The 23,888-nt window shown below is 36.0% G+C and overlaps 2 protein-coding genes across 2 annotated transcripts; both read left to right on the top strand.

Annotated features, from left to right (window-relative positions):
• Positions 1-5,188: 5,188 nt before the first annotated feature.
• Positions 5,189-7,801, top strand: LOC114155271 (putative defense protein Hdd11-like). Its single transcript, XM_028035079.1, has 5 exons — positions 5,189-5,406; positions 5,559-5,671; positions 6,741-6,850; positions 6,974-7,038; positions 7,124-7,801. The coding sequence occupies exons 1-5, from the start codon at positions 5,220-5,222 to the stop codon at positions 7,231-7,233; spliced, it is 585 nt and encodes a 194-aa protein (XP_027890880.1). The 5' UTR covers positions 5,189-5,219; the 3' UTR covers positions 7,234-7,801.
• Positions 7,802-11,994: 4,193 nt separating this feature from the next.
• Positions 11,995-23,208, top strand: LOC114154026 (melanopsin-A-like). The gene is made up of 9 exons (XM_028032772.1): positions 11,995-12,725; positions 16,064-16,197; positions 16,294-16,497; positions 17,265-17,436; positions 17,554-17,715; positions 18,944-19,051; positions 20,141-20,312; positions 20,589-20,732; positions 20,839-23,208. Exons 1-9 carry the CDS (start codon positions 12,577-12,579, stop codon positions 21,244-21,246), a joined length of 1,653 nt encoding a protein of 550 aa, XP_027888573.1. The 5' UTR covers positions 11,995-12,576; the 3' UTR covers positions 21,247-23,208.
• The last annotated feature ends 680 nt before the right edge of the window (positions 23,209-23,888 follow it).

Here is a 23,888-nt window from a genome sequence, read left to right on the forward strand (position 1 = left end):
GCACTGAATGGAGCACCCATATATGAGCATGGTAAGCTCACCCATTACATGGCAGATGATCTGTACCTGCTTAGTTTTCTTTAAAATCAGACATTTTAAAGAAATGGAAATGTTGGCTATATGCCAAGATCAAAACCTAATCACCAAGTAAAATTGCAAGCAACTGGTGGCATGGTGGCTTTGCATGTTGGATTTGGCTGCAAACATGCAGCCAAATGCAATATGGTATTTGGCTGCAAAATGCAATATGGCATTTGGCTGCAAAATGCAATATGGCATTTGGGTGGGGAAATCCTTGGATTCCCCCAGCCAAATGCCATACTGCCAACTTACCTGAATAATCCACAATCTCTAAAAAACTCAGGTCAACAATCAGACCACTTATTTTAGCTTCATTTCAAATAATTTGTAGTTGAATCAGGGGAAACGGTTTGGGTAGTTGCCATTATATCACGCTGTCATTCTGTGTGAATTAGAGAACAGAACAAGAAAACAGATTGTCATCACTGCTTTGAATTAAAAGGGCTTCAGGCAAGGTTGTTACTCTTACTAAAGTTTCACCCAAATCAACATGCTCTGCCGTCAGGAGAGCCAGAAATTAAGCAGTTTCTTTCCAAGAAAAACTTCTTGGAGAGAGAGACATTATACAGGAAATACCAGGCTTGGCTCCAGAGGACTTGGGTAACGATATTTTCTCCAAAAATGTTTCGTCAGAGTGTTTAGGAGATACAATAGAATTATACAAAAGTGAAAAAAAGCTATTTCAATGGGTCTTGTGTCATCCTGTTACTAAACCATCCTGACACAGTCCATATGTGGTGTAACCTTTCTTCATAGTCAGCTGACACACTCACAAATTTGCCTAAACCACTGTTAAGTTGCACAAAATTCGAGACCAACCTTCAGCTACAAAAGAGAACAAACACAGCTTTAATTAACATTTGCAAATGGAGAAAACATACAAAGCTCACATCTCAGTGAGAATCGGATGAGTTCTGACTTGGGGCTGAACATCCCCTCATTTACATAGGATATATCACACATTACTTAGTCACACCCCCTGGCTCAAGTGTCAGGTAAAAATCTATACGTTACTTATCTGTAAGTTTCAGTCGAGCAGGGTTGCATACACATTCACAGCTCAACTTTAGGCGTTTCTCCAAAAAGGTCTCTCTGCTGATGGCTAAACAGATTCTAGTAACTGAACTTCTACAAACTAGGCTTATCACCTTAGGCATGTCTCACATTTCTAACTGCTGAACACCCTGTTCTTCACTTATTTGAGGAGGGTCAGAAGAGCATATGTCCTGTGGAGCTGCAACTGAGTGCAAACCTTTAATAAAAACATCATAAAGTGTACATTCAAATTTATTTAAACTTTGTTACTAAATTTTTCCTTCACACCACCATCGCCATGAATGATGAGATCATACATCCTTCCAAGAACAGCGTTTCTAAAGAATCCAGGCACATTTCCATGTTAACCTTTTCAAACACCATGTCACAAGGCAAAATTAAAAAGTAGACCAGTGATCAAAACAGGCATTTTGAGCGAACTAGAACTTAATCCAACAGAGAACCTGTGAGTAATAAATTGTCCAGCAAATCTAAATTGTGCAGTTAATCTAGAAAAGGGAGAGTGAACAAAAAAAAGCAAATTGTAAAGATTTGCAAGCGATGATAAATCCAGAAAGATTTATCATTGCTCTTAGATCTGTCACACCAAGAGGCTGAACTAAGAGCAAATTGCAAAAGAGGATAGGTCAGTGTTAAAAATAGTTAGACTTTAAATAAACTGGATGTATTTCTTAAGCTCTTTAACCTAAACAAATGTCTGTTGAGCCTGAGTAAACTAGAAACAATTGGCAAGGTTTGTGAAAGACACAAACATGTTACAGTCACTGTGTTGGTTATGACTGCGTACTAAAATCAGGGCCTAATTTTTGTCTCCAGACAAAAAAAAAGCATGTTTATGACTCTTGTCAATATAGGAATTGGCCCTTTCAAACTTACTGCGTCTTCAAAGACAGCTACTATGATACACATGACAAATACAAAACACCAAATTTGTTGAATTTCAGAGACTACAAGTTAAAGCTTAATTTAAGAGTAACTTCTTTGCAAGCAATGTTAGAAATAATTTTCAAATTTCCCTTTCATATTTGATTTTAAACAATCTTGAGGTTCACAGTGAGGTGGAAAGAAACACATAAATCTTTGAAACAGTTTAGAAGAGGTATTTTGCTCCAAAATTGTATTGTGAACCGTTCAGAAACAGAATCCAGTTCTTGACAGACAGGTGACCTCCCATCAGAGGTTATCATTATATCAAACTATGTCAATATTGCTTTTTTCTGCAGGTCATTTCAGTCACAAAAACAGCTAGAAACATTTGACATTTCAATTCAACCTTCCAGAGTGATTGAAATAGTTATTTTGTGACAACCCTCTGGCTAAAACATTTTTTTGTTCTGATCTGAAATTAGGATTTCTTGATGTACAGTGATGTAAGATAATAGTTAACCTACATTTTGCCTACACTTCAGATTGCTGAAACTAATGAACCAAATGATTCATTACCTTCTGTTCATAACAGGTTGGTTGATTAGATTACTTTTTCAATTTATCTTTTTTGATCAATGTGTTCCTGCTTCCAGAGTAGCATTTTACATGTCACATCGCTCCTAAAACTCTGTAAAGACTTCACACAAACCGTTGGACTGGGAGCCAAATGTAGCACTTTAATTTAGCTTGAGCTATTTAGTCCTATTGAGGTCATCCTCATCTTATAACAGTTTAAGGTTGTAGATTACCATTGCAGATTTGTTCGGATCTACAAAATCAATAATAAATAATAATAAATAAAAAGAAATAATAAAAAAAAGTAATAAGTTAAGATTTGATTTCATTGACCCATGTAATGTGTTCCCATTTAATTAATGCTCTTATTAAAACTGTTACGTAACCCCAAATCCATGTGTTCACACTGGACATCAGTATTGACTCTAATACCAAAGCAATTCATTTAATCAGGAATATTATGAGATCATGCTGGTCTAATAAAAACCCTCATGAATTTTACTTAAAGTTGAAACCAGAAAAGTAAGATTCTTTCTCTTTCATTAAAACTCTCAAAACTTTGCTTTTTTTTGGTCTGTTGGGATTAGATAAAATATTTATATTTGCTCTGTGCCAGAAAAATCAGAGAGAAAATAACTTTGTTTCAGGTAAAATGTTTATTTAAACTAAGATGATATGCTATTAAGCAATTGGGGAAAGTCAAGATGATGATATAATTGCTTTGTAGATTCTTGATAGTTTTTTTTCATCACATCTGAGTTAAATAGAGACACTGCTTTAGGGGCAACATCTCAGACAGTTTCCCCCCGCCCCCCTATCTGTGTGTCAGGGTTGGTGGTGTGAGGTGGTGAGGCAGACGCGATGGAACCAAGTATAGCAGGAAAATTATATTTTAATGATGAAAATAGTCCAACATAATCCACAAAAACCAGGCAGCACGACTGAGCGGAAGCGGAAGCCAGGGCCCAAAGCCGGTAGCAACTGATTTTACGAATGGTCAACATGAAGGACTGAGCGCACATTAGACAAGGACCCGACAAAGACACAGACACACAGGTGACACTAAATACACAGGAGGTAATTAGGGAACGAGAAACCTGGGAGTAATCGAGGGGAGAACAGGACAACACGGAGACACAGAGACACAGAAAACTCGAAATAAACACACAGAAAAACACGGAACATGACACTGTGACGTAATGTAACAATGAAAATAAATCAGAGAAGATATAGTGAAGAGGCTTAGTAAAGTTTGGCTCTTGGCTCTTTCTTTTTTGAAAAATTAAGCTTCAAAAGCTAGCCATTTTTTTAAGTTCTGAAAAACTCTGAATATGGTCTAACACATAACCACAGGATCATGACAGTGCATGGAAATAAATTAGTCTTCACCACACCAATAATTTTGTAATCAACTGAAACAAAACATATTCTCTTAATGTAAGAATGAGACAGCAAAAAATAGACGAAAACATGATATTAAAGTTTTGAAAACAAATGCGTTTATAATACATTTTGATACAGCAGAGCTCCATCCGTTAACCCATCCAAGACAATTATTTAGAAGTTATAAAACACGAATCATGGCATGACCAAAAATACCGAAACAGAAGTGTTAGAAATATATTAAAGTTTCCCATAACTGTAAAAACCCACTGACCAATTTGTCAGAGTTTGAATTTTGATAGTTCTTGGAAGATGGATAAAAGGGTTTTGGTACAACATCGCCTTAAGTCATGTGTCATGTGATAGCCCACACTAGCATGGGTATTTAAATTAATGTGTGTGACTGAATCTGAATTTAAGCCATCTACATGATCTCTTTCTAAAACTGTGTTGTGAGCTGATAATTGTGAACATAGTGATGAGCTTATTTATTTACAAATGGTGTTTATATTTAGTAAGATTTTTTTTTCTTAACAGCTAGAATATTGACCGAAATTATAACAATACATTTATATACAGTTCTGCATTATTCATCATATTTTGTTGACCATGTTCATACTACTTATGGTATTAAAGAAACCCAATCCAACCGGTTACAAGACTAGATACTGTAAATTAACTGTGTTCTCAATCAAATTAAAGTGGTTTGTAGAAAAAGGCAGCAGCAAAATAGTTAGATATAATGCAGTCTTGACTTAGGCAACCAAACTCTTGCTGTTTGTTGTCAGTTTCTCTGTGATTTAGTTATTTTCCCCCAAAATATCACTTTCCTCATGTTTATTGGCCAATGATAAGATCCAGCTTTGATAAAGTGTTACATATTGAGAAAATCCCACTTTTTGATGTAAGTAACATTATCAATGTCAAAAAAAGAGAGAAGGAATCTGCTATCTCCTAAACTCTCTCTTGTTTTGAGTATCTCAGTCTATGAGCTTTTTTAACTTTATATATTTACATGAATATTTTCTTTGTGGTATCAATCTCTGCGATTCTGTGTGCTGAGGACAGGAAAAAAAGAGATCTTTGTTTGGTGATGAGAGATCACATCTCTCTTTTTAAGAAATCCAAAAGGCAGTGAAAAACCATATTCTATGGTCATGACATAGCCAGAGATAATGTTTTGGTCGCATGACTCAGCAGATGGAGTTTATAAAAGCTCCTCCAGTGACTAAATTCTCCTCAGACATTCAAACACGATGCTGCTGCTCTGTTTGTTAACCCTACAATTTCTTTGTATTGTGGACTGCTACCCCAATGGGGCTCCCACCGGTGCCTGTAAGGACATGATGCCTCAGCATGCAGGAGTTGTCCCTCAGACGTCACCAGCTCCGTACACCATTCTCACCAACATGAAGCGATATCTACCTGGCATGCCTGTTACCGGTAAGATCTTCAATACTCCAATAAGAAAAGAATACAGAAACCATTAGATCCATCATTCTTGTTCACCTATTCAATGCAAGGAGACTGTTGTGAAAATATAGACCATCTATGTTTGATGTGGGTAACTTCTGTTTTGTTATGCGCCCCTGCAGTCACCATTATCGGACCGCAATACAGAGGGGTCCTTCTGGAAGCCCGAAGAGAACATTTCAATGATGCTTATGGAAGCTGGAAAATCCCTCCTCCAGACACCAAATTTCTCCAGGTGCCCTCAACATTCAGATAAAAATGTAGTAAGAAGAAATGTCTTCTGAAAAAATGTGGCTTTAAACGTGGGTTTAGACCAGTGACGTGTGGTCAGGGGAGGCAGGTGATCATGGAAGAATAATATAATAAGATAAATTGCTATTTTCACCCTGTGTTTTGTACTATAAATTATTCATTTTTCATTTAGCTTAACCAATTTTGATTATTTTTTCTTCAAAATCGCTGAATTTTTGCTATTTCCCATTCACATGCTCTGAAGCGAAGCTGGTGAAGCAGCAGCGAGCTGAGCCTCACCTGGGATTGATCCACCTCTCGCTAACTGCACTGGCTGCCATTCTATCTGTACGTCGCCAACAAAATGATTAAAAAACATTTAATATATGAACTGATTTTCCATCATTTAGCTTATCTATATAATGTACAGTGCTTTTTGTCATCGACTGTGTGTGTAATGTGATATGTGTGCTGAGGAGCGATCATAAACGGCAGAGAACAGACTTGAGGTGAGGCAGGCAGTTCTCTTGCCTCATGGCAGGGGGCGCTCATGATCCCAGACATTGTGACTCCACGTCTGCAGAGTAAGAGACACTAACAGCGAGCTAGCCATACAGTAAATAAGGGAAGCTACACACAACGAGTCAACGTGTAGCTTGGCCGATACAGAGAGAGAAAAAGGTGGTTTGAGTTGTACTTCAACGGGTTTCCCCTTTGCAGTGCAGCATAACACTAAATTAATAATATCTATATTTCCAAGTTTCATTGAGTTAACGGAATTATTCTACCTTGGTAGTGCGGCTATGGATGGCATGTGAAAGTAGTATAGTCTTTTTGCCCTTCAATGTTGTCCGCATTTCCGTATGTAAACAATAACATGCAGGGGATCTTATGATTTTGATTAAGTCAGTGCCTCACCAGCCATGAACCTCACCGCACGTCACTGGTTAGTTTACGTGTGAGTAGACTCTTGATTGTATTCACAAATCTTCTAATTTATCCATAGAAAATACTTGACAATATTAAGGTTGGCATCTATTTTTCTTTAATTTTTAAATATGCTATGTTCACAGTGCTCCGGAAATCCACAAGGTGCTATAACTCATGCCAACACCAACCTGAAGAGTAACACCACAGTCTACACCTGGATACCACATGACATTATGCATCCTGTGTATTTCATGTAAAGTCATTTTTTCTATTTTAAATTTTTTCAGACCTTGATAAAGATTTTTCTCATTAAAATCTTTGGTTGTGTACACATTGTATTTTATAATGTTAAAGTGTTGGTTATTTTCTTCTTCAGGGCCACAGTGGCTCAGCAGCGCACCGTCTACTGGATAAATGTGAGGTCCAACATTCTGCCCAGTGGTAAGTACAGTACAGCAGATTGGCCAACAAAAGAAATGCAGAGAATAGTTGTGCATTATATTCACCAAATATTTTTGATTTTTAGAGGACCTGGGTGGTCTTAAGATGGCGACAAATGCAAGTGCAGGAATTGCTGAAGAAAACCCTCTTCTTCTCTTCTTGATATATTATTTGCTGATACAGATTCTTGGGTAAACAGCAAACATTTCTTCCTATGACTTTTCGTGACTGTTTTTGTGGATCACAATAAAAGAAAAAGACGTTTTCAGTGTTGATTATTTGAACCCAAAATGATGTCACACAGACTGAACATATGTACTTTTTTTGAGATTTTGCTAAAAAAAAACAACAATATAGTTATGTCAAGCTAATATATTATGTTGAAAATCAATAGCCAACATAGAGCTATAATTTTCTTAAAAAAGGGCAGGCTTAAGAAAAAGACACTGTTATGGATTGACAGGCAAAAAGTGGGTTACATGTGACATGCAAAGTCTAACTGTGCTGGTTTGTTATTGACTTAATTTAATTTCAAGTATTGAAGAGCTTGTAATGACCTGATTTTTCCACATGGTTTGATCGCTAACCTAGATTTCTAGCATGATTGTGAACACAAACACGAAAGAGGCTTATAACTTGCATCACATCTGTCTTTCGAAGCTGAATATCCCACGTTCTCTGTATCATGCCACTGTTTACTGCTGTTCTACGCACTTGGAATCTAATGAGGAAAAAAGGTTAATAAATTTACCTGTGGCATGGAGAACATCTGATCCTTTTTTATTTGTTTGAAAACAATTTTGTTGGAAACAGCTTAACACTTATACCCTACAGACAATTGCAAAATGGCATGTTTCAGTCATATCAACCATGCTGAAAGTTTACTAGACATATTAATATCTTGGACCAGTTTTCTGAATTTAGGAGAAAGGAGAGGGTACTTCTGCTACAGGAAATGCGGAAAGTTAACGTTTGCCATTTTAAGTTTGCCAACTTGAAAAACCTGGAGATTCTCGCCCTGAGAAAAAGAGAACGCACCAGAAGACAAATGCACTTCCCTGGCAATCCCTACCAGTCTGTGTGGAGAAACTTTAACTTTTAACTTCTCTACAGTGAAATCTGTGTTTAAAAAGATACTGATTTATTCTGATTCGAGAGTGATGAGTAAACATTAAAATTAAATATGCAAATGGAAATGTTTGTTTATGTGGCTGAAGATCTAAAGTTCAAAATATTTGAATTTCTTCCTCTTTTTTACTTTCAAGCAAGCAACATTGTAACATTAATGTATTATCTTAATTGTTATACCTAATTACAGTAAGCTAGATTAGTTATATACTTTTGTGAGGAGCATTCCAGTGAGTGAGAGTTTAAGGTGAATTCATTGTATGGTTCTGCTTCAACAGAGCCATATTCTCACAAGAGGCAACCAGAATTTCAAACAGTCCTGATTTTTATGAGACTGTATAATTGCTGATCAGTAGCTGGTTGTGAGATGTTCATTACTTTTCGTTATCCCCAGCATACAACAAAATGCGTGAAACACGATTAGACCAAGAATCGGCTCAATTACTAAAATTGTTTCACGACAGGAAAATTGCCTGAAAATGGGCCAAAAATCGCATAGTTTATGCCCAGGTTCAAGGTTACAAAAGCAGATTCAAATTTGAGTAAAAGAGGACTTTGAATGAACTCAACCTAGATTCATTTTTAATTAAAATTAAAGTATTTTGAAAACCTCGCATGCATTTTACCCATCCATTTGTGAACCCTTGTCTTAAGTTTGATAAGCTGATATCAAGAAAAGTCGTCTCCAGGCAACAAATACCTAATAGTGACTTTCATGCTTACTTTGTTGACATTCAAAGCTGCTTATGTCTCTTTCTAGTGTAACATCGATTTTTCAAGGGTCTCATGTGCCTGCAGTTGCAGCTCCTGCCAGAAAGTACCCAACAGTCAATTATAATTAGTCTCTCTCCTCTGCGTGCTCGCTATTTATCTAACAGGGGCTCCAGTCCAGGCAGAGCACCAGTGTCACCAGCTGGTTCAATAGTAAATGACTCATTGACATATGGAACACTGAGCCAGTGTCGAGGTCACGCTCTTTGTATCCCAAACCACTGACGGCTTTACCCATAATGACAAAGCCTATGGTGCTTTGAAACCAAAAAAAGCTACTTGGTGCAATCAGAAAAAAACAAAAGAAAAAAAACACAACTGGGTATGTTGTGGCTGATGGAATAAAAAGTGCATATTTTCATTGACTCTTTTAATATATTGCATAAAAGAATATTTTCTGAATGTAAAAAAAAAAGATTGTGCCTCCAAATCATCGTAATGGTATTTACATGTAAACTAATTTCTTCAGTTTTGAAAATTGTTGTTTTTCTTAAATGTTTTTCACCACCACTGCTTTGATTCTGTCAAAATCTCTTCTTTGCTGAGGCATGTTTCAAATGTTGATAGGAAGTGCTGCATTTAATATACAAACACAGATCGTGGGTTGCCTTATTTTATTTGTCACGTTTTACATCTGTTGGATTTTCATTGATAAAATACAAACTTTTAATAGTACACACTAAACTGCTGATGTTTTTTCAGCCTATTTCCAAAACTCAAAAAATGTAACACATTTTAACACAAAATACTTTTCTCCAATAGTTTCTATATTAAATCTAATCAAGTAACAAAATTTTTTCCTACAGTCTTTTTGTATTTCTACATTTGATACAACTGACAGTAATATCTGTCTACAGGGTCTTGGACCTAGCCTGACCATTGCTTTCCAACACAATTTGGCTTGATTCTCATTTCCCTGCAATACTTCATATGGGATTTGTCTCATTGAGCCTAATTTACCAGAATTCATTTCATACTGGCCAATTATAAAACAGAAGGAGACGTTGGAAACGACAAAGCCGAGTTTCTACGCTGTTTGTCTCCCTGTGGTTGTAGGTTGGCAATGGCAGAGGAGGAAGTGAACAAAGCCTTTCAGTCAGTGTTGGACAAAATAACATCGTCTGTACAAAACAAAGTGCAAACAAGGGGCTGATTTTTACCAGGCTAGTGTTGCGTTTCTGTGCCAGTCACCAGCAACTCACAAGCTGCCCCAAATGGCCAAGTGACACTGAGAACAAAACTACTCTCTGCTTTGTACTTTACGCATTAGTGGACACAGTAGAACCAGCAGTGTCTGCTTATACTGCAGGATATCAGTAGCAGCAAACCAGGCAGAGGAACATACATGCAGGCAGTGCTTCATCCCAAGTGGATTTTGTCTGAATTCACATTTGCCCCCTGGTTAGACAGCATGGGCTAAATGTGTACTGTTATGCTGATGATGCTCAGATCAAAAAAGCATGATGAGCTAAATCTATTAAAAATTCAAAGGTCTGAACTACAAATTTCCTACCACCAAACTCAAACAAAACTAGTTTTTCCAACAGCAGTGTGGGAAACATTGTTTGACCAGTTTTCATTATTTTAAATAATAATTGTAAAATATATTGTTTATAAGTGCATCTGTGTTTGGTTGTGTCCTCCCAACCTGTCGCTGAGGATTTAGATGGTCACTCAAGTCTGGTTCTGCTGGTTTTTTGTTTGTTTATAGATAGTTGTCCCTCTCCACTGTCACCTTTTACTTACGGATGATGAGACACGATTTCGTGCAGTTGGTTATCTTCTTTAGGCAGACAGTTTTACTGACTGACCGGAATCAGATTTTTTAAAATAGAATTTGACTTTGACTGAATTGGATAATTTTAGTAACATTTGACTCAAATCCAGCTCAGTTTGAATTAGGCTTGTGTATGTTTGTTTGTGTTTCATGCTAAGTGCCGTAAGGTTACATGTTTTTAACATTTCAGCACTACACTTTGAATAAAACACAGCTGAATAGCGGGTCTTCTTGTGCAGCAGCAAAAGATTTATTGATGCATAATTCCCAGCTGAAATGCAAATGTCACAGCAGCTGTGACCGGCTCAGTGGAAGTGGCGACATTAATCCCTTAACGTTCATCCGTCCGTCTACTTTTTGATAAGCATGTACAACACTAGAAACAAAATGCTGAGGCGTAAAATCACACACTTGCAAAAACAACACATCGCACATTTACAGCCAGATAGTTTTTTCCAAGACAGATCAAACATTCAGCCATATGCATGACCACTATCCAGATTAAGACTTCCTCTTGCTTTAGGGGCTTAGTTGACATCTCTGTTTGAGCTCCACTGTTTTCTTCATCTCTCTTTGTTAAATATGTCAAGTATGATAGGCACTGACCAACCAATGGACTTTTTTTTTTTTTTGCTTTTTATTTTCTTTTACGTTTTTTTTTTTACATTTGTAACAGTTGTACAATTAATATTGTAGAGTTTGTTCATGTTTGTTCAAAAGGTGATCCAATAGAAATTCCAGATATTAAAAAAATCCACTGTGTAATTAAATGAGATTAATGTGAACATATACTGTAGATGTATTTGCTGTCTTTAGCATATATTGTGACTAACTGAAACATGTTCACAGATCATTAAGACAATGTAGATAATGTAGTTTATTTATCACTTTATTTAGAACTTTTCAGATATACATGGTTCGTCATGAAACCAATCTGCTTTACCATATGTGAAAAGCTAATCCTCTCCGTCTCGTCATTCTTTGCCAAATAAGTGATTCTGAGTAGTCTCACTCTAAGCGCAATAACATATCCTCATGTCCACATGTCCACTTCACTGGTAAGTATCACTGAATTACAAATAACATGCCAATAACAATATATCTGACATACTTCTGAGCTTAATTGGTTGTTAATATGTGCTGTGAGCACCATGTTATGTAAGAATGTGGTAGTTAAAGGGTTAGAGCTCAGGGCTGGGCCATATTACTTGGCAGCGGGGGTGGGAGACTGAGTGATGTGAGAAAGAGAGCGAACTGCATCCCAGAGCAACACGGGACAGTGGAGGAGATGAACAGATAGAAAGAGACGAGAGGTTAGAAGTCACTGATTTAAGAGATAACCAACGTCAAGCCACTGACTCACAGCTGGGAACACAGCTGGGTGTGATGGCTGAAGAGGTTGCAGGCAAACACTGACTGGACTGACAGTGACATTGTGGAGCGAGGGTCGGCTTTATTGTGCTGGAATGAAATCATAATTTCAGTTCATGCAGTATCAACAGGAAATGCTTGAGGACTACACGTGGAAGATGAGTTTTTGAACTGCAGAGTAAAATAGGATTAAGAAAGTGGAGGCTACAGAAATGAAATGGCTTTATCAGCTTGGCAACAAATATAGTGCAGAAAACTTTGGTTAAATTTAGCAAATTCTGGACAGATGGAGTAGAATGGGAGCAACCTGTGTGATTGAAAAATAATTCAAGTAAACTCTAAAAATTGGGACTTCAGGATGTCATGTATCACCACCAATACTAAAGCCATGGAGGCTCAACTCTGGCAGAAAGAATGGGATTACCAACTAATATATACCTTCAAGTTGGAAATCCTGCCAAGGTGTTTGAATCATCTGGAACATTGAGAGTATGGAGCCCGAGGAAGCGCACAGCAAGAGAAGCTTGTATAGCAAGGTTGATGTGCCCGACCATGCTCACTATGTCGTCGCTTTCTTCGTCTTTGTAATTGGGACACTTGGCATCACTGGGAATACCCTGGTTATGTTTGCTTTCTACAGGTGAGTCCAAAAGAGATTCTTTATTGGTTTTTTTTACTTTAAGAATTCAAATATCAATGTTACATTCCACTTTTATAGCCCTTTACATTTTAAAATGTAAAATATCATTCTAAAAAGTCCAACAGAGGTCTGAGAGCGAATGTCTTGGAGACGTATTAAGCAGGGACATCATTTCCCTGCTTAGATGGGTCTGCTATTGTTATGACACAAAACAATACAGAATGAGGATACTACTGTCTTCAAAAAAGGCTTAATGAATTTGTGATGAGTTCATTTTTATTTGGATAAAATAGGTATCAAGCAATAAGAAAAGAGAATTTTGACCAACTAGGTTATCATAAGAGATCAGGAAAAATAGAGAATATTGTTATTCAATTTTGTATAGGTTTCCAGAAAGCTGGCAGTTATTCATAAGTAGCCCTTTCATTCTTCAATCTTTAATGCATAACCCAACTAAAATAATTGGAGTAGCAACATATTTTTTTCAACAGACCAAGAGCCATTAATTTAATATAACATTTTACTACAAACAAATAACAAACAAAAAGGATTAAAAATATTTCACCCCTGTTATTCAAATGTAAATACACGTTTCTTATCTAAATGTGACATTATTGTCCACAATAATTATAGTAACACTGAATTCCACTTTCATCAGGTTTATTTTTACACTTACAAACTTTAATTTTCCTGAAGTTTTTAGATATAAATGTGAAGGCTCAATGAAGATTTTGTGCCGTACATAAATTAAAATAGCAATAAGTCTTTTTACCAGACACATTTAAATTTGTTAAGCATGAGCAATTTTACCAATGAAGTATTCTCTAATGCATAAACTGTTCAAAAATGAGCTTTTCCCATAGCACAAGGGCACAAAATATCTGGAACAGGCCATTACTTTTACTTAGTTACTTTAATTGCGGATGTGCTATACGTATAGTCAGATTTAGGTGATGTTTTTTTGTTTTTTTTATCTGATGCGTCATTCTCGGAGATGAGTCATTCTTGAAGTTAAAGTTAAGTTTCTGTTGGAAGTCCTGGAGGGAGAATGTGCATTACATGCCATATGATCTGGAGAAACTGACTTGTCATTTGTGCTACTGATGTTAACTGTTCCACAGAAACTGGGTCAGTTTGTGTGTCTCTGTGTGGGCGTGTACATGCGTGTGTGTGGGTGTTTGCGTGTGCATGTGTGTGTGTGTGTGTCCTGGGGATTGTCAGGAGCTCTCATATTCCATCTGTCTATAAATGGACAAGATTAGATTCTTTCTCTATTTTGTTGTGCAGACAATTTGAGTTCTAACAATCACAAATGCACATCATGTGATCACATCTTAGAAAAATGTATTTTACTTACAAACAATTTCTAACTTATAAAGAGGGAATTTTGTTATGTTTATACATTAAACACATATTTTTACACATGAAAAGAGGTGATACAGTTAATTAAATTTCTTACGGATACCTATGTATGTACTGACTGAAATTCACACAAATTAACATATAAATTCAAATGTTAACATTTGTAAGATGACTAATTCTAACAGTTCTAGCTGGAGACCCATACGTTTATTTAAGATTTTTATTAGTAAAGAGCTGGGAAAGCAAACTAGCACTTTGAATCATCTTGTATGATCGCAGATTTATGCCACATTTCAGGTTATCATCATTTCTATCAACCTAACAGTACTGTGCACAACATGAGCGCCTTCTAACTAGTTCCCAATCACCATCTCTTTAACACATTAAAACACTATAGAATTTGTTTCAGATATTTAAACATAAAGAGAAAGATTAGCCAGAAGTAAACATAACTTTAGATCCTGATTTTAAAAAACGAACAAACCAAAAACAGCATCTTGTTAGAATTGGTCTTTTTCTGGACCTTTTCATGTTTAAAAAATAAAATTCTAGATTGCAATCTACAGAAACTTGCATTTATAATAACCCTGTTAAAAGATGTGGATAAATGTATAATCTTTTGGAGGTAAAAAAAATGTATTTGGTTGCTACACTTGGCAGACACTGTAAACAGGCTGAAGGACAAGCATGCAAAACACTACTGTCTCAGAATTACTTAGAGTACTTTTCATACTCAACAAGTTTTTGTTGAGTATGTTTTCAGTTTTAGGAACACTGAAAACAGTACCACTTGTTTGTATGATTTCAATAAAATTAGTGTTAGCCTGCTCAATTTTAAATTTAAGAAGGATGACCTAATTTGATAATGTATTTTATTATGTAATGAGTGTTCCTGATATAGTGGGCAGTCCATATGTGGTTCAGAGAAGTTTGATTTACATTCTTACATTCATTTTGATATAACTTGATGAATATTTTGGTAAAATGAACTGCTTTATTTAATTTAAAAAAAATTAAGCATCTCATTTAAAGATGTTTACTACCTTAAAAGACAAGAAGTTCCAGCAGCTACAACTATTTTGTCACACAATTATAAGTTTTCATAGTCATGTTACGGTTACTAAAATGCATTAGTTATTAAGGAAAATGTGTAATTGTACTACATAAAGGATGAACATTTCTTCTGGGCAGTGTTTGCAGGTCACACTGAAGCAACAGCACATCCAAGAACTCCTCTTCAAGGAGGAGGACTAATGCCAACTCTGACAAATGCCTGTGGAAATTCAGTCAGACAAGTGATGTAATTCTTCAACTGAGGCAGTTACAAAAAACACACTGTCCATCTTCGAAGGTCAAAAGTGACAGACGGTTGAAGACACACTTTACAACTTCCACCTAACTAACTCAACATGTTTTGTTTTATTTTGGGGGAACATTTGGATTGTCCTTTAAAGTTTTCTTTCTATTTTAAGTTGCTCAAGAATAAGACAATCGTTTGGGCCATATTCGCAGTAGTAGTGGCTTTTACATTTTGGTTAATAAAAAATAAATTACGTAAACTCTTCAAACAATTCCTATCGACTGAGATGGGATTCATCACCTGCTTAAACGTAACAGATAAAACTAGCTCAGGTTTATCCATCCGTCCGTCCGTCCGTCCATCCATCCATCCATCCATCCATCCATCCATCCATCCATGCATCCATCCATTTCTAAGCATACTGAATTATCTGTAGAGCTTTATTTAGAACCCAGAAGTTTAAGCAGTTGGCTTTTTTGAGTCTTTTTAATCTGAGGATTCTTTTATTTTTATTTAATTTGTTCAATTTAGGACATGGTCATCACACAATAACTGATCTGCTCATAAAAATAACAAATTACCACTACAACCAGAATTTCCAGAAAAGTGAGTTCCATCTTAAAAACATTGCTTTTCTCAAAATGTTCCGCTTTTCCCTGTTTTTGCATTTAAATAGCAACAAAAAGCTCCGTAAACTCCCAAACTACTTCATTATGAACTTGGCGGTGAGCGACTTCCTGATGGCTTTCACACAGTCGCCCATCTTCTTTGTCAATTGCCTCTACAAGGAATGGATGTTTGGAGACATTGGTGAGTTTGATTTTTATTTTGAAAAGAAAGTGTCAGAGAGGCATTTATTTAGTCATAATTTATTTTTGTTTTTTGTTGTGTGTTCTTTTATTGTAGGGTGTAAAGTCTATGCTTTCTGTGGTGCCCTTTTTGGCATTTCTTCCATGATAAACCTTCTGGCCATATCGATTGAACGGTATCTGGCCATCACCAGACCACTGCAGACCATGAAGTGGGGTTCAAAACGGAGAACGATTTTTGCCATCTTTCTCATCTGGTTTTATTCTTTGGCTTGGAGTCTGGCTCCTCTCGTAGGCTGGAGTAAGTAGGAAAATGTACAGCTTTGAGAAAATATCACCTTATTACTCATTTTTTTACTGTAGCACACATAGTTTGTTTACCGGCTCAGCCAATCTGACAAAGGTTATTTGAACATATTGCAAATTTAATCATAAAATTTTCATTACTGTCACACAAATTTTAAAGAAAAGACTATCATGATTCTGCTTATTCTCTTGCTACACTATGCAGACACGTTGTCTGCTGTAATGAAAGTTGCTCCACTTACTAAAATTTTGAAATGATATCATCCGACTTATTTTCTAATTAATCTCCCAGTTAAGTGGACCTAATAAGACATTTAATATTAATATCTAGAAAGTCAGTTACTCCTGAAATATGGAAAACATAATAATGAGACATTGAAATCACAGCAAAATTAATATACCTTCCTGATGCACATAAACATTGAATTTCACACCTTTTATCCCAATACACATGGTGTGAGATAAGAGAGCATCAAAATTAACATACATACAGTAACAGGATTCAATGAATAGCAGCTTTAGGAAAAAAATAAATATTCAAATCGCATTAAACCGACAAAACTGACTCTAGTAGAAATGAAGATGCTCTACTAATAACATATAGACTTAAAGAAATCAGTACATGTGCATGTTTACCTGTTAACAAAAACTCTTTAGAAAAATGTTGTATCTAACAGATGGTAATTCATCTACCTAAAGGAACACAATCAGTTTGATCTTGCTTTCTCTGAACATTAATCTGGTGCTCCTTTAACCCTGTAGGCTCCTATATTCCAGAGGGACTGATGACATCTTGCACATGGGATTATGTTACATATACAACAGCTAATAGGAGCTACACCATGATGCTCTGCTGTTTTGTCTTTTTTATACCACTGGGAATCATCTTTTTCTGCTATCTTCGAATGTTTCTATCTATCCGAAAGACTGGCAGGTACTGTAACATAAATATGTTCACATACATGTTTATATATTGTAAAAAAAAAAAGAAGATCATCACAAAAACTACCTACATTTTCATTTAACTGCTTATTTTGTCCTTCACTTACAGGGAGGTTGAACGTTTGGGCACTCAGGTCAGAAAAACCACTCTTATCCAACAAAGGTCCATCAGGAGTGAGTGGAAATTGGCAAAGATTGCCTTTGTTGTCGTTGTGGTGTATGTCCTCTCCTGGTCACCGTACGCCTGTGTCACATTGATTTCTTGGGCTGGGTAAGATCAATTTATGGATTTTTTAAAAAGGTTTTGGAGCTGTAGGGAATGAATTTTTCACAATAGTCAACCAATTTCACATATATGTTATTTAGGAGACTAGTAAGGAAAATGTTCAGTAGATTTAAAAACAAAGGCAGTTGCCATGGATGCAAATCTTTTATCAAAAGTGAAAGTAGAAATTAATGTTGCATTGCAATGTCTGGGATTACATATACTCCACACACGAACGAAAGAAAAACAGAGAAAAAACAGTCAACATTTTTTATTTATTTTTTATCTAAGATATTAAAGTACAGTGCAAGAGATTTTCTAATAATTCCTGTTTATATTAGAGGAACAGAGCTGCAATGTAATATATATATAATCCACAACATCATAAGACTGTTTTTGAGTCACTTGTAATGAACAGCTGCATTGCATGCAAAGCCAGTTTTTAAAAGAATATACATTAATCTAGCTGGTAACACTTATGAGAGAGCATTCTATAATTATAGAAGACAATATTACATATTCTTAATATTGGAATAACAACATGTTGAATTCACAGAGACAACTTTTCAGTCTTCAACAATGAAACCAAAGCGGAGAATATATTTTTAACAGCAAATGAGGAAGATGTATTGTAGTGCAAGAACATATTAAGACATCCATTACAGAGATTACAATTGTCACAGGCATTTTGCTAAGAATTATTTTACTGGGACTGAAGGCGATTTCTGAAGCAGGTTTTTGATGAGTCAGTACATGCTACCGTGTCACCAGGAAGCAAAGTACATCTTGATGAAACATGAGACAAGTTGAAGATTTTGAATCTGCACATTTGTCCTCTTATTCTCATCTCAGCCTTCAGTAAGCCTCTTGTATCTTTGGTTAAAGGCTGGATTAAAATGAAGTTGTTTTAGTCTGAAATCACATCTTTTTTTTCTCGGTTATTCTCTGGGGACGGTGGCCAATGCATGCAAACACACAAACACATCTAAGCACTTGAGCAAACCTGATCAGATGGATTTAAGCAACCGTCCCTAGCAGATGGCAGTAGTTAATCTCTACCCAGATATGACCTCTCATTGTGTCACAAAACTGAAAAATCAGAGGGATCTCTGAGTTTTGATGTGATATTATATTATAAAGCAAAACAAAGAGCTGCATATAGCTAAATGAACTAGAATTATGCTTGTATTGCACAGAGAGAAGGTTTAAATGTGTTTTCTTTTGTCTCATTCAGCTATGCCAACATTTTATCACCATACTCCAAGGCCGTCCCTGCAGTCATTGCAAAGGCATCAACGATCTATAACCCAATTATCTATGCCATTATACACAACAAATACAGGTAACCAGTAAAGAGGCTTTGTTATTGCCTGCCCTTTTATATACTTATTGTTACAGGATTGCTAAAATTGTCATTTTCTCACTCTAGAATGGCTAGACACAAGTGTGAAAAGACACCCACATTAAATCAGCCTCCAGTTTTAGGTCAGTTAGGATTACCAAAATAATTTTTATGTGGTAAATGTTACTTAAATAGATGAGATCATTTTTTGTATCTGAAAAGAATGAAATATTTTGGTACCTTTCCACAAGCTTCTCACAATAGTTTACTGAAATTCTGGCCCCTTCCTCCTGCAGAACTGGTGTAAACGAGTCAGGTTTTTAAAATTCTTGTGGGGACTGAATTTTGTTGTGGCTCCCACAAAATTTCATTAATTGACTAATGATAATTATTAGAGATAAGTGACCTAACCGTCATGTTTTTGGACAGTGGGAGGAAGCCAGAGTAGATGGGAAAAATACCCACACAGGTAGAATATGCAAACTCCAGGTAGAAAGACCCTCAGCCAGGATTTGAACCCAGGACCAATTGTTGATGCATTGCATCTCCTTCTTCAGCAGCATGAGGTCTTAACCTTTTTGTAGTGTTGATGTTTGTGTAATCTTTTGAACAGATGAACTTTGAGTCCTTAGGAATCTGGAAAATATACCCTACAATGAACCAAACTTGTTAAGGTCCACAATATCTTAATTGATTTCTTGAGAGTTTCCCATGAAGTCACAGAGGGAAGCTGTGTCTGTGGTAATGTCCTAAATAAATCCACAGAATGCACATTTTTAACATATACATGGTGTGAATTAGATTCCTACAAAATCATTACATCAGCAGCCAAGCTTTCCAAAATTGCTCAAAGATATAGTAGTTTTATCTAAATGTATGTACATTTCTGACTTAAAAGAAAATAAAGAATAGTTTAGAAATTCTCTCATCATTTTGATAATCACAAATGACTAAAAATAGATTTTTTTCACTTGCATAAGTGAGTGAGAGAGAAAAAGGCTAACTTTAATTGTATATACTGCACACAATATCTAGTTTCGACACCATGTACCTAATGTATGTATATATGTGTATTCTCAAACTCAACAGGATGACTCTGGCAGAAAAGGTGCCCTGTCTGTGGTTTTTGTTTCCGGCTCCCAGAAAGGAATGCCTGTCCTACTCCATCAGTGAATCCTCTATGAGGGACTCCATCATCAGCAGACAGTCCAACGCTTCACGCACTCATTTTATTAATGCTATGCCCAAACGCTTTGATACGGTAATGATGCACACATTTCTACATTTGCCCACAGTTATGAGTTTTATTGCCTTTAATCTGAAAGAACTATGACAAATATCATTTAGCATGCTTTTTTTAAAGCAATTTCCATTGTCTTTGCCACTTGATTGCAAGACTTTCATGACTGTACTTAATTTTTTTTCTATTTTGTACTAAAAGATACTTTTGGTATCTTTTTACAGCTGTTTTTACTAAGCACATGCACTATTTTTCCAAAGCTTAAGTAGAAGCAAACCTTTTGACAATTTTTAACAGATGTTGAAGGATATGGAGATGGAACATCTGGGGAGGAAATCAGGAGGTTCCTTCAGAAACATGTCATCATACAGGCAGTCGGACAGAGGCAGGTCCTATAAGAGGCCATCAGAGCAGAAAATAAATAAATACACATCAGAGAAGGTGAGATAATGCAATTCATTCAGTTATTACTTTGTTTTGGATATTATTGCTCTAGCAAAACTCAAATCTAACACATAATTTTTCTTTATTATGTCCATATGTACAGCAACCACCTACTATGAGTGATCCACTTAGCACCTGCGACCCTGACCTGGTTTCCAGCTCTCTGACTATTGCTACTCTACCTTTACTCGTTCTTACCAGGAGGCGCAGTGAAAGTGCAAGCGATGAGATTTCAAACACATGCAATGATAAAAGCAACATCAGGGATCGACTGCACAGCCAGAAGAGCAGCTCTTTTGATTCCCTGAATCTTGGGAAAAAACCCTACCCTGAACCAAAGTCTCCTCAGGGTGTTCCTCGCATAATTGTCATCAGTCCCACCTCTGAAAGCAGCATCATCAGTTCCAATAGTGTTCGATTCGAAGATAATATTGAAGCAATGGAAAACAATGTCTTTGTCAGTCTGAACTTTTCAACAGAAGTATTTGAGGCAGTGAAACTACTCTCTTGACCAGATGGAAATATGCATGCTTTGGACTATCAAATGGACAGAGGTCAACATCCCATACCAAGCAGCATGTTGAATTGTCCTGCTTGTGACTTTTACCACAGAAACGGCAGAGCAGAAGAAAATCTGTGAGATTAAGCAAGAAAAAGTTCTCTGGCTTGGAAAGATTGATGTAAAAGACGTTTCGCCTTTGCATACAAGGCGTTTTTTTGAGTTCTCACACACAGAAAAACAACAACTGTATTTTTTTTCAAAGCTTGATGTGCCACACAAAAAGCTTATCTGGACTGAAAAAATCCTCAATATATTCTCCTTCTACTATTTTTTAATGAAATCAGACAATGGAGCAGAAATGCTGAAAATCAGACAAGAGTGGAGATATAGAGATACAATATTTTTGTTTCCCTTTACTCCTTAAAATCAATAAGAAATTGAAGGAAAGCAAAACAATATCATGTTCTAACTGTGTCTTTGAAGCTCAGATATTAATTTTTTATCTTGTGCTAGCTTCTTTAGGCCACATGGACCAGATTTATACTGGCAACAATTCAGCAGTGTAATGAAAAGTGAAGCAGTTCAAACCCTCAGGAAAGGTAGGTTATCTCCCATAACACCATGATATTTCTCTCCATGCTCACTCTTCTGATGCTGCTCTGTTGTAGTTGGTCATTCCAAAACAGTGGCAACAATGTAAATCATTTGAGGTGTAATTTGTTGAGATGTAAGTTCATCTCAGCAATTCAGAAGCACATCAAAACGTCATTATTTCATAACTGGGATTGAATTGTAATGTAGGTAATAGAATATTAACCTGTCTGAGCTGGAATGAATTCAATACATACATATTTCTGTATATGACCTGGATTTTTTATATTGGCCAGTACAAGACTGGTAACATCCTACAAGAAAGGTAAATATCAAAATGTCCTTGTTAAAGAACTTGGTCGTTTATAGATTTGTGGATCCAAATATATTGATAGGAACTTGCGTGGAAGACAAAAATATTTAAAAAATGCAAGACCCAGTTGGTAATGATATTAATAAGCTGCCTAGGGTGGGATTTACTGTTTTTATAAAATACACAGCAAATTATTGGCTTCCTTTCTCATCAGCACGTCTGAAATATTTTTAATTGTTTTTCACCAAAAGATCAAGGCTGCTAGTCTTACACTCTCCACCGTTCAAGAGGTTTTCTACTGTTCAAATTGATTTATTTCTTACTGCATGTCCATCTGCCACCATTTTCACATCATTCTGACAACTGACACCACGGAGGACTCACAAGCCAACATTTAGTGAATAAAAATATCCAACAGACTTGAGTGGAACACGGAAACACCAGAACCTTTTTGCAACAACTGAACAATAAAGTGAGTAAACACAAAACCTAAAAAACTTCACAAAAGCTTTGGTTTGGATAAGGATAATGTGTATGTTTATGAATCAATTACTTTTAGCAAACTGTTTTAGCCATTATTACATCTTGTTGAGGCCTGTTTCTATGTATACCACAGCTTATTTTCTTTCCAATCTCTGTAGATTAAAAGTCAAAAGATGAAATTATTGTAAATTGTGTAAAAAGTACATCCGTTCATGAGAAATACTACATCTTACCTTGCATAGTTTGCACATTTTCTTCATATCAATGTCACTGTTACTCTTTCCATGTAGTCTTAAATTCCACCTGTTTACCATCTGTTCTTGAAATCAATGTTTCCTACATTTTATTCTGTAATTTCCTGTAGATAAGTTGTTTAAAGATTCAAATGTCATACTGTTGCTACTGTATGTTCTGATTTGTTTCTTCATTTTAATAAACGTTTTCTCATTTTTAAAAATGTAAAAAGATGTCAATATCGATATACAGACAATATTTATATTGCCAACCAAAGAATGCTCCATGGACCTAATGAAAACTATTTTCAAACAAAAATTATGTGTTTAATAAACCTGTTTTGAATTCCATCCTCGTCTTTAATTATTGCCTAAAGGTGATGGGGAAATATTCTCGTTGACTTTTACGTGTGCAATGTCAAGCAATGTTTGTTGCTGAAAATATAATATTAGCACAAAACACAGTAGGAGGTCAGCGAACAATGAAAGACTTGTCACAACCAATGATTTCCAGGCTGAACAGAATATGACTACAAAAGAATGTTCCAATTAGTCAGCAGTAAAATTGTCTCTGAAGCCATGTGCAAACCAAAAGATGTATTTTTTTTGCATATTTGATATAATCACAGTTTTCTAAAGCAGAAATGAAACACAAATTTTGCATTTTTGCTAACTGAAAATGTTTTGCTATTCAAGGATAACTAATATAAACTTTGTTATGATTTGAGGCTTGCAGAGACAGAAATATTGGAAAATTTTGCCTCCATCCAAATGTGCACTTATCTACCAAATCCACTGTGCTCTTTTCTGGGTCAACGGGGGCTAACGCCATTCCTGAGTGGGAGGGGTGATACTTGTCTAACAGGTCAGCAGTCCATTTCACGGCCAAAAACAGATGAACAGACAAAACAGACAAAAACAGATGAGATAACCAAATGTGTCAAATTCACTTCCATTAAAGGGACTTGACTTCTTATGGATATTTTTGGACTGTGTGTGGGAGCGGTTGTAAGTGCAAATGAGTGAAAGTG

The sequence above is a fragment of the Xiphophorus couchianus genome, chromosome 12 (genome assembly GCF_001444195.1).
Source record: "Xiphophorus couchianus chromosome 12, X_couchianus-1.0, whole genome shotgun sequence".
NCBI classification, from domain to species: Eukaryota; Metazoa; Chordata; class Actinopteri; order Cyprinodontiformes; family Poeciliidae; genus Xiphophorus; species Xiphophorus couchianus.

Excerpts from the sequence above, each read along its gene's own strand:
- LOC114155271 (XM_028035079.1), top strand. The coding sequence starts at position 5,220 with ATGCTGCTGCTCTGTTTGTTAACCCTACAATTTCTTTGTATTGTGGAC. Across the intron at positions 5,407-5,558 it reads ACCTGGCATGCCTGTTACCG|TCACCATTATCGGACCGCAA; the intron begins GTAAGATCTTCA and ends GCGCCCCTGCAG. Across the intron at positions 6,851-6,973 it reads ATGCATCCTGTGTATTTCAT|GGCCACAGTGGCTCAGCAGC; the intron begins GTAAAGTCATTT and ends TTTCTTCTTCAG.
- LOC114154026 (XM_028032772.1), top strand. The coding sequence starts at position 12,577 with ATGGAGCCCGAGGAAGCGCACAGCAAGAGAAGCTTGTATAGCAAGGTT. Across the intron at positions 12,726-16,063 it reads GTTATGTTTGCTTTCTACAG|CAACAAAAAGCTCCGTAAAC; the intron begins GTGAGTCCAAAA and ends GCATTTAAATAG. Across the intron at positions 20,313-20,588 it reads TGCCCAAACGCTTTGATACG|ATGTTGAAGGATATGGAGAT; the intron begins GTAATGATGCAC and ends AATTTTTAACAG.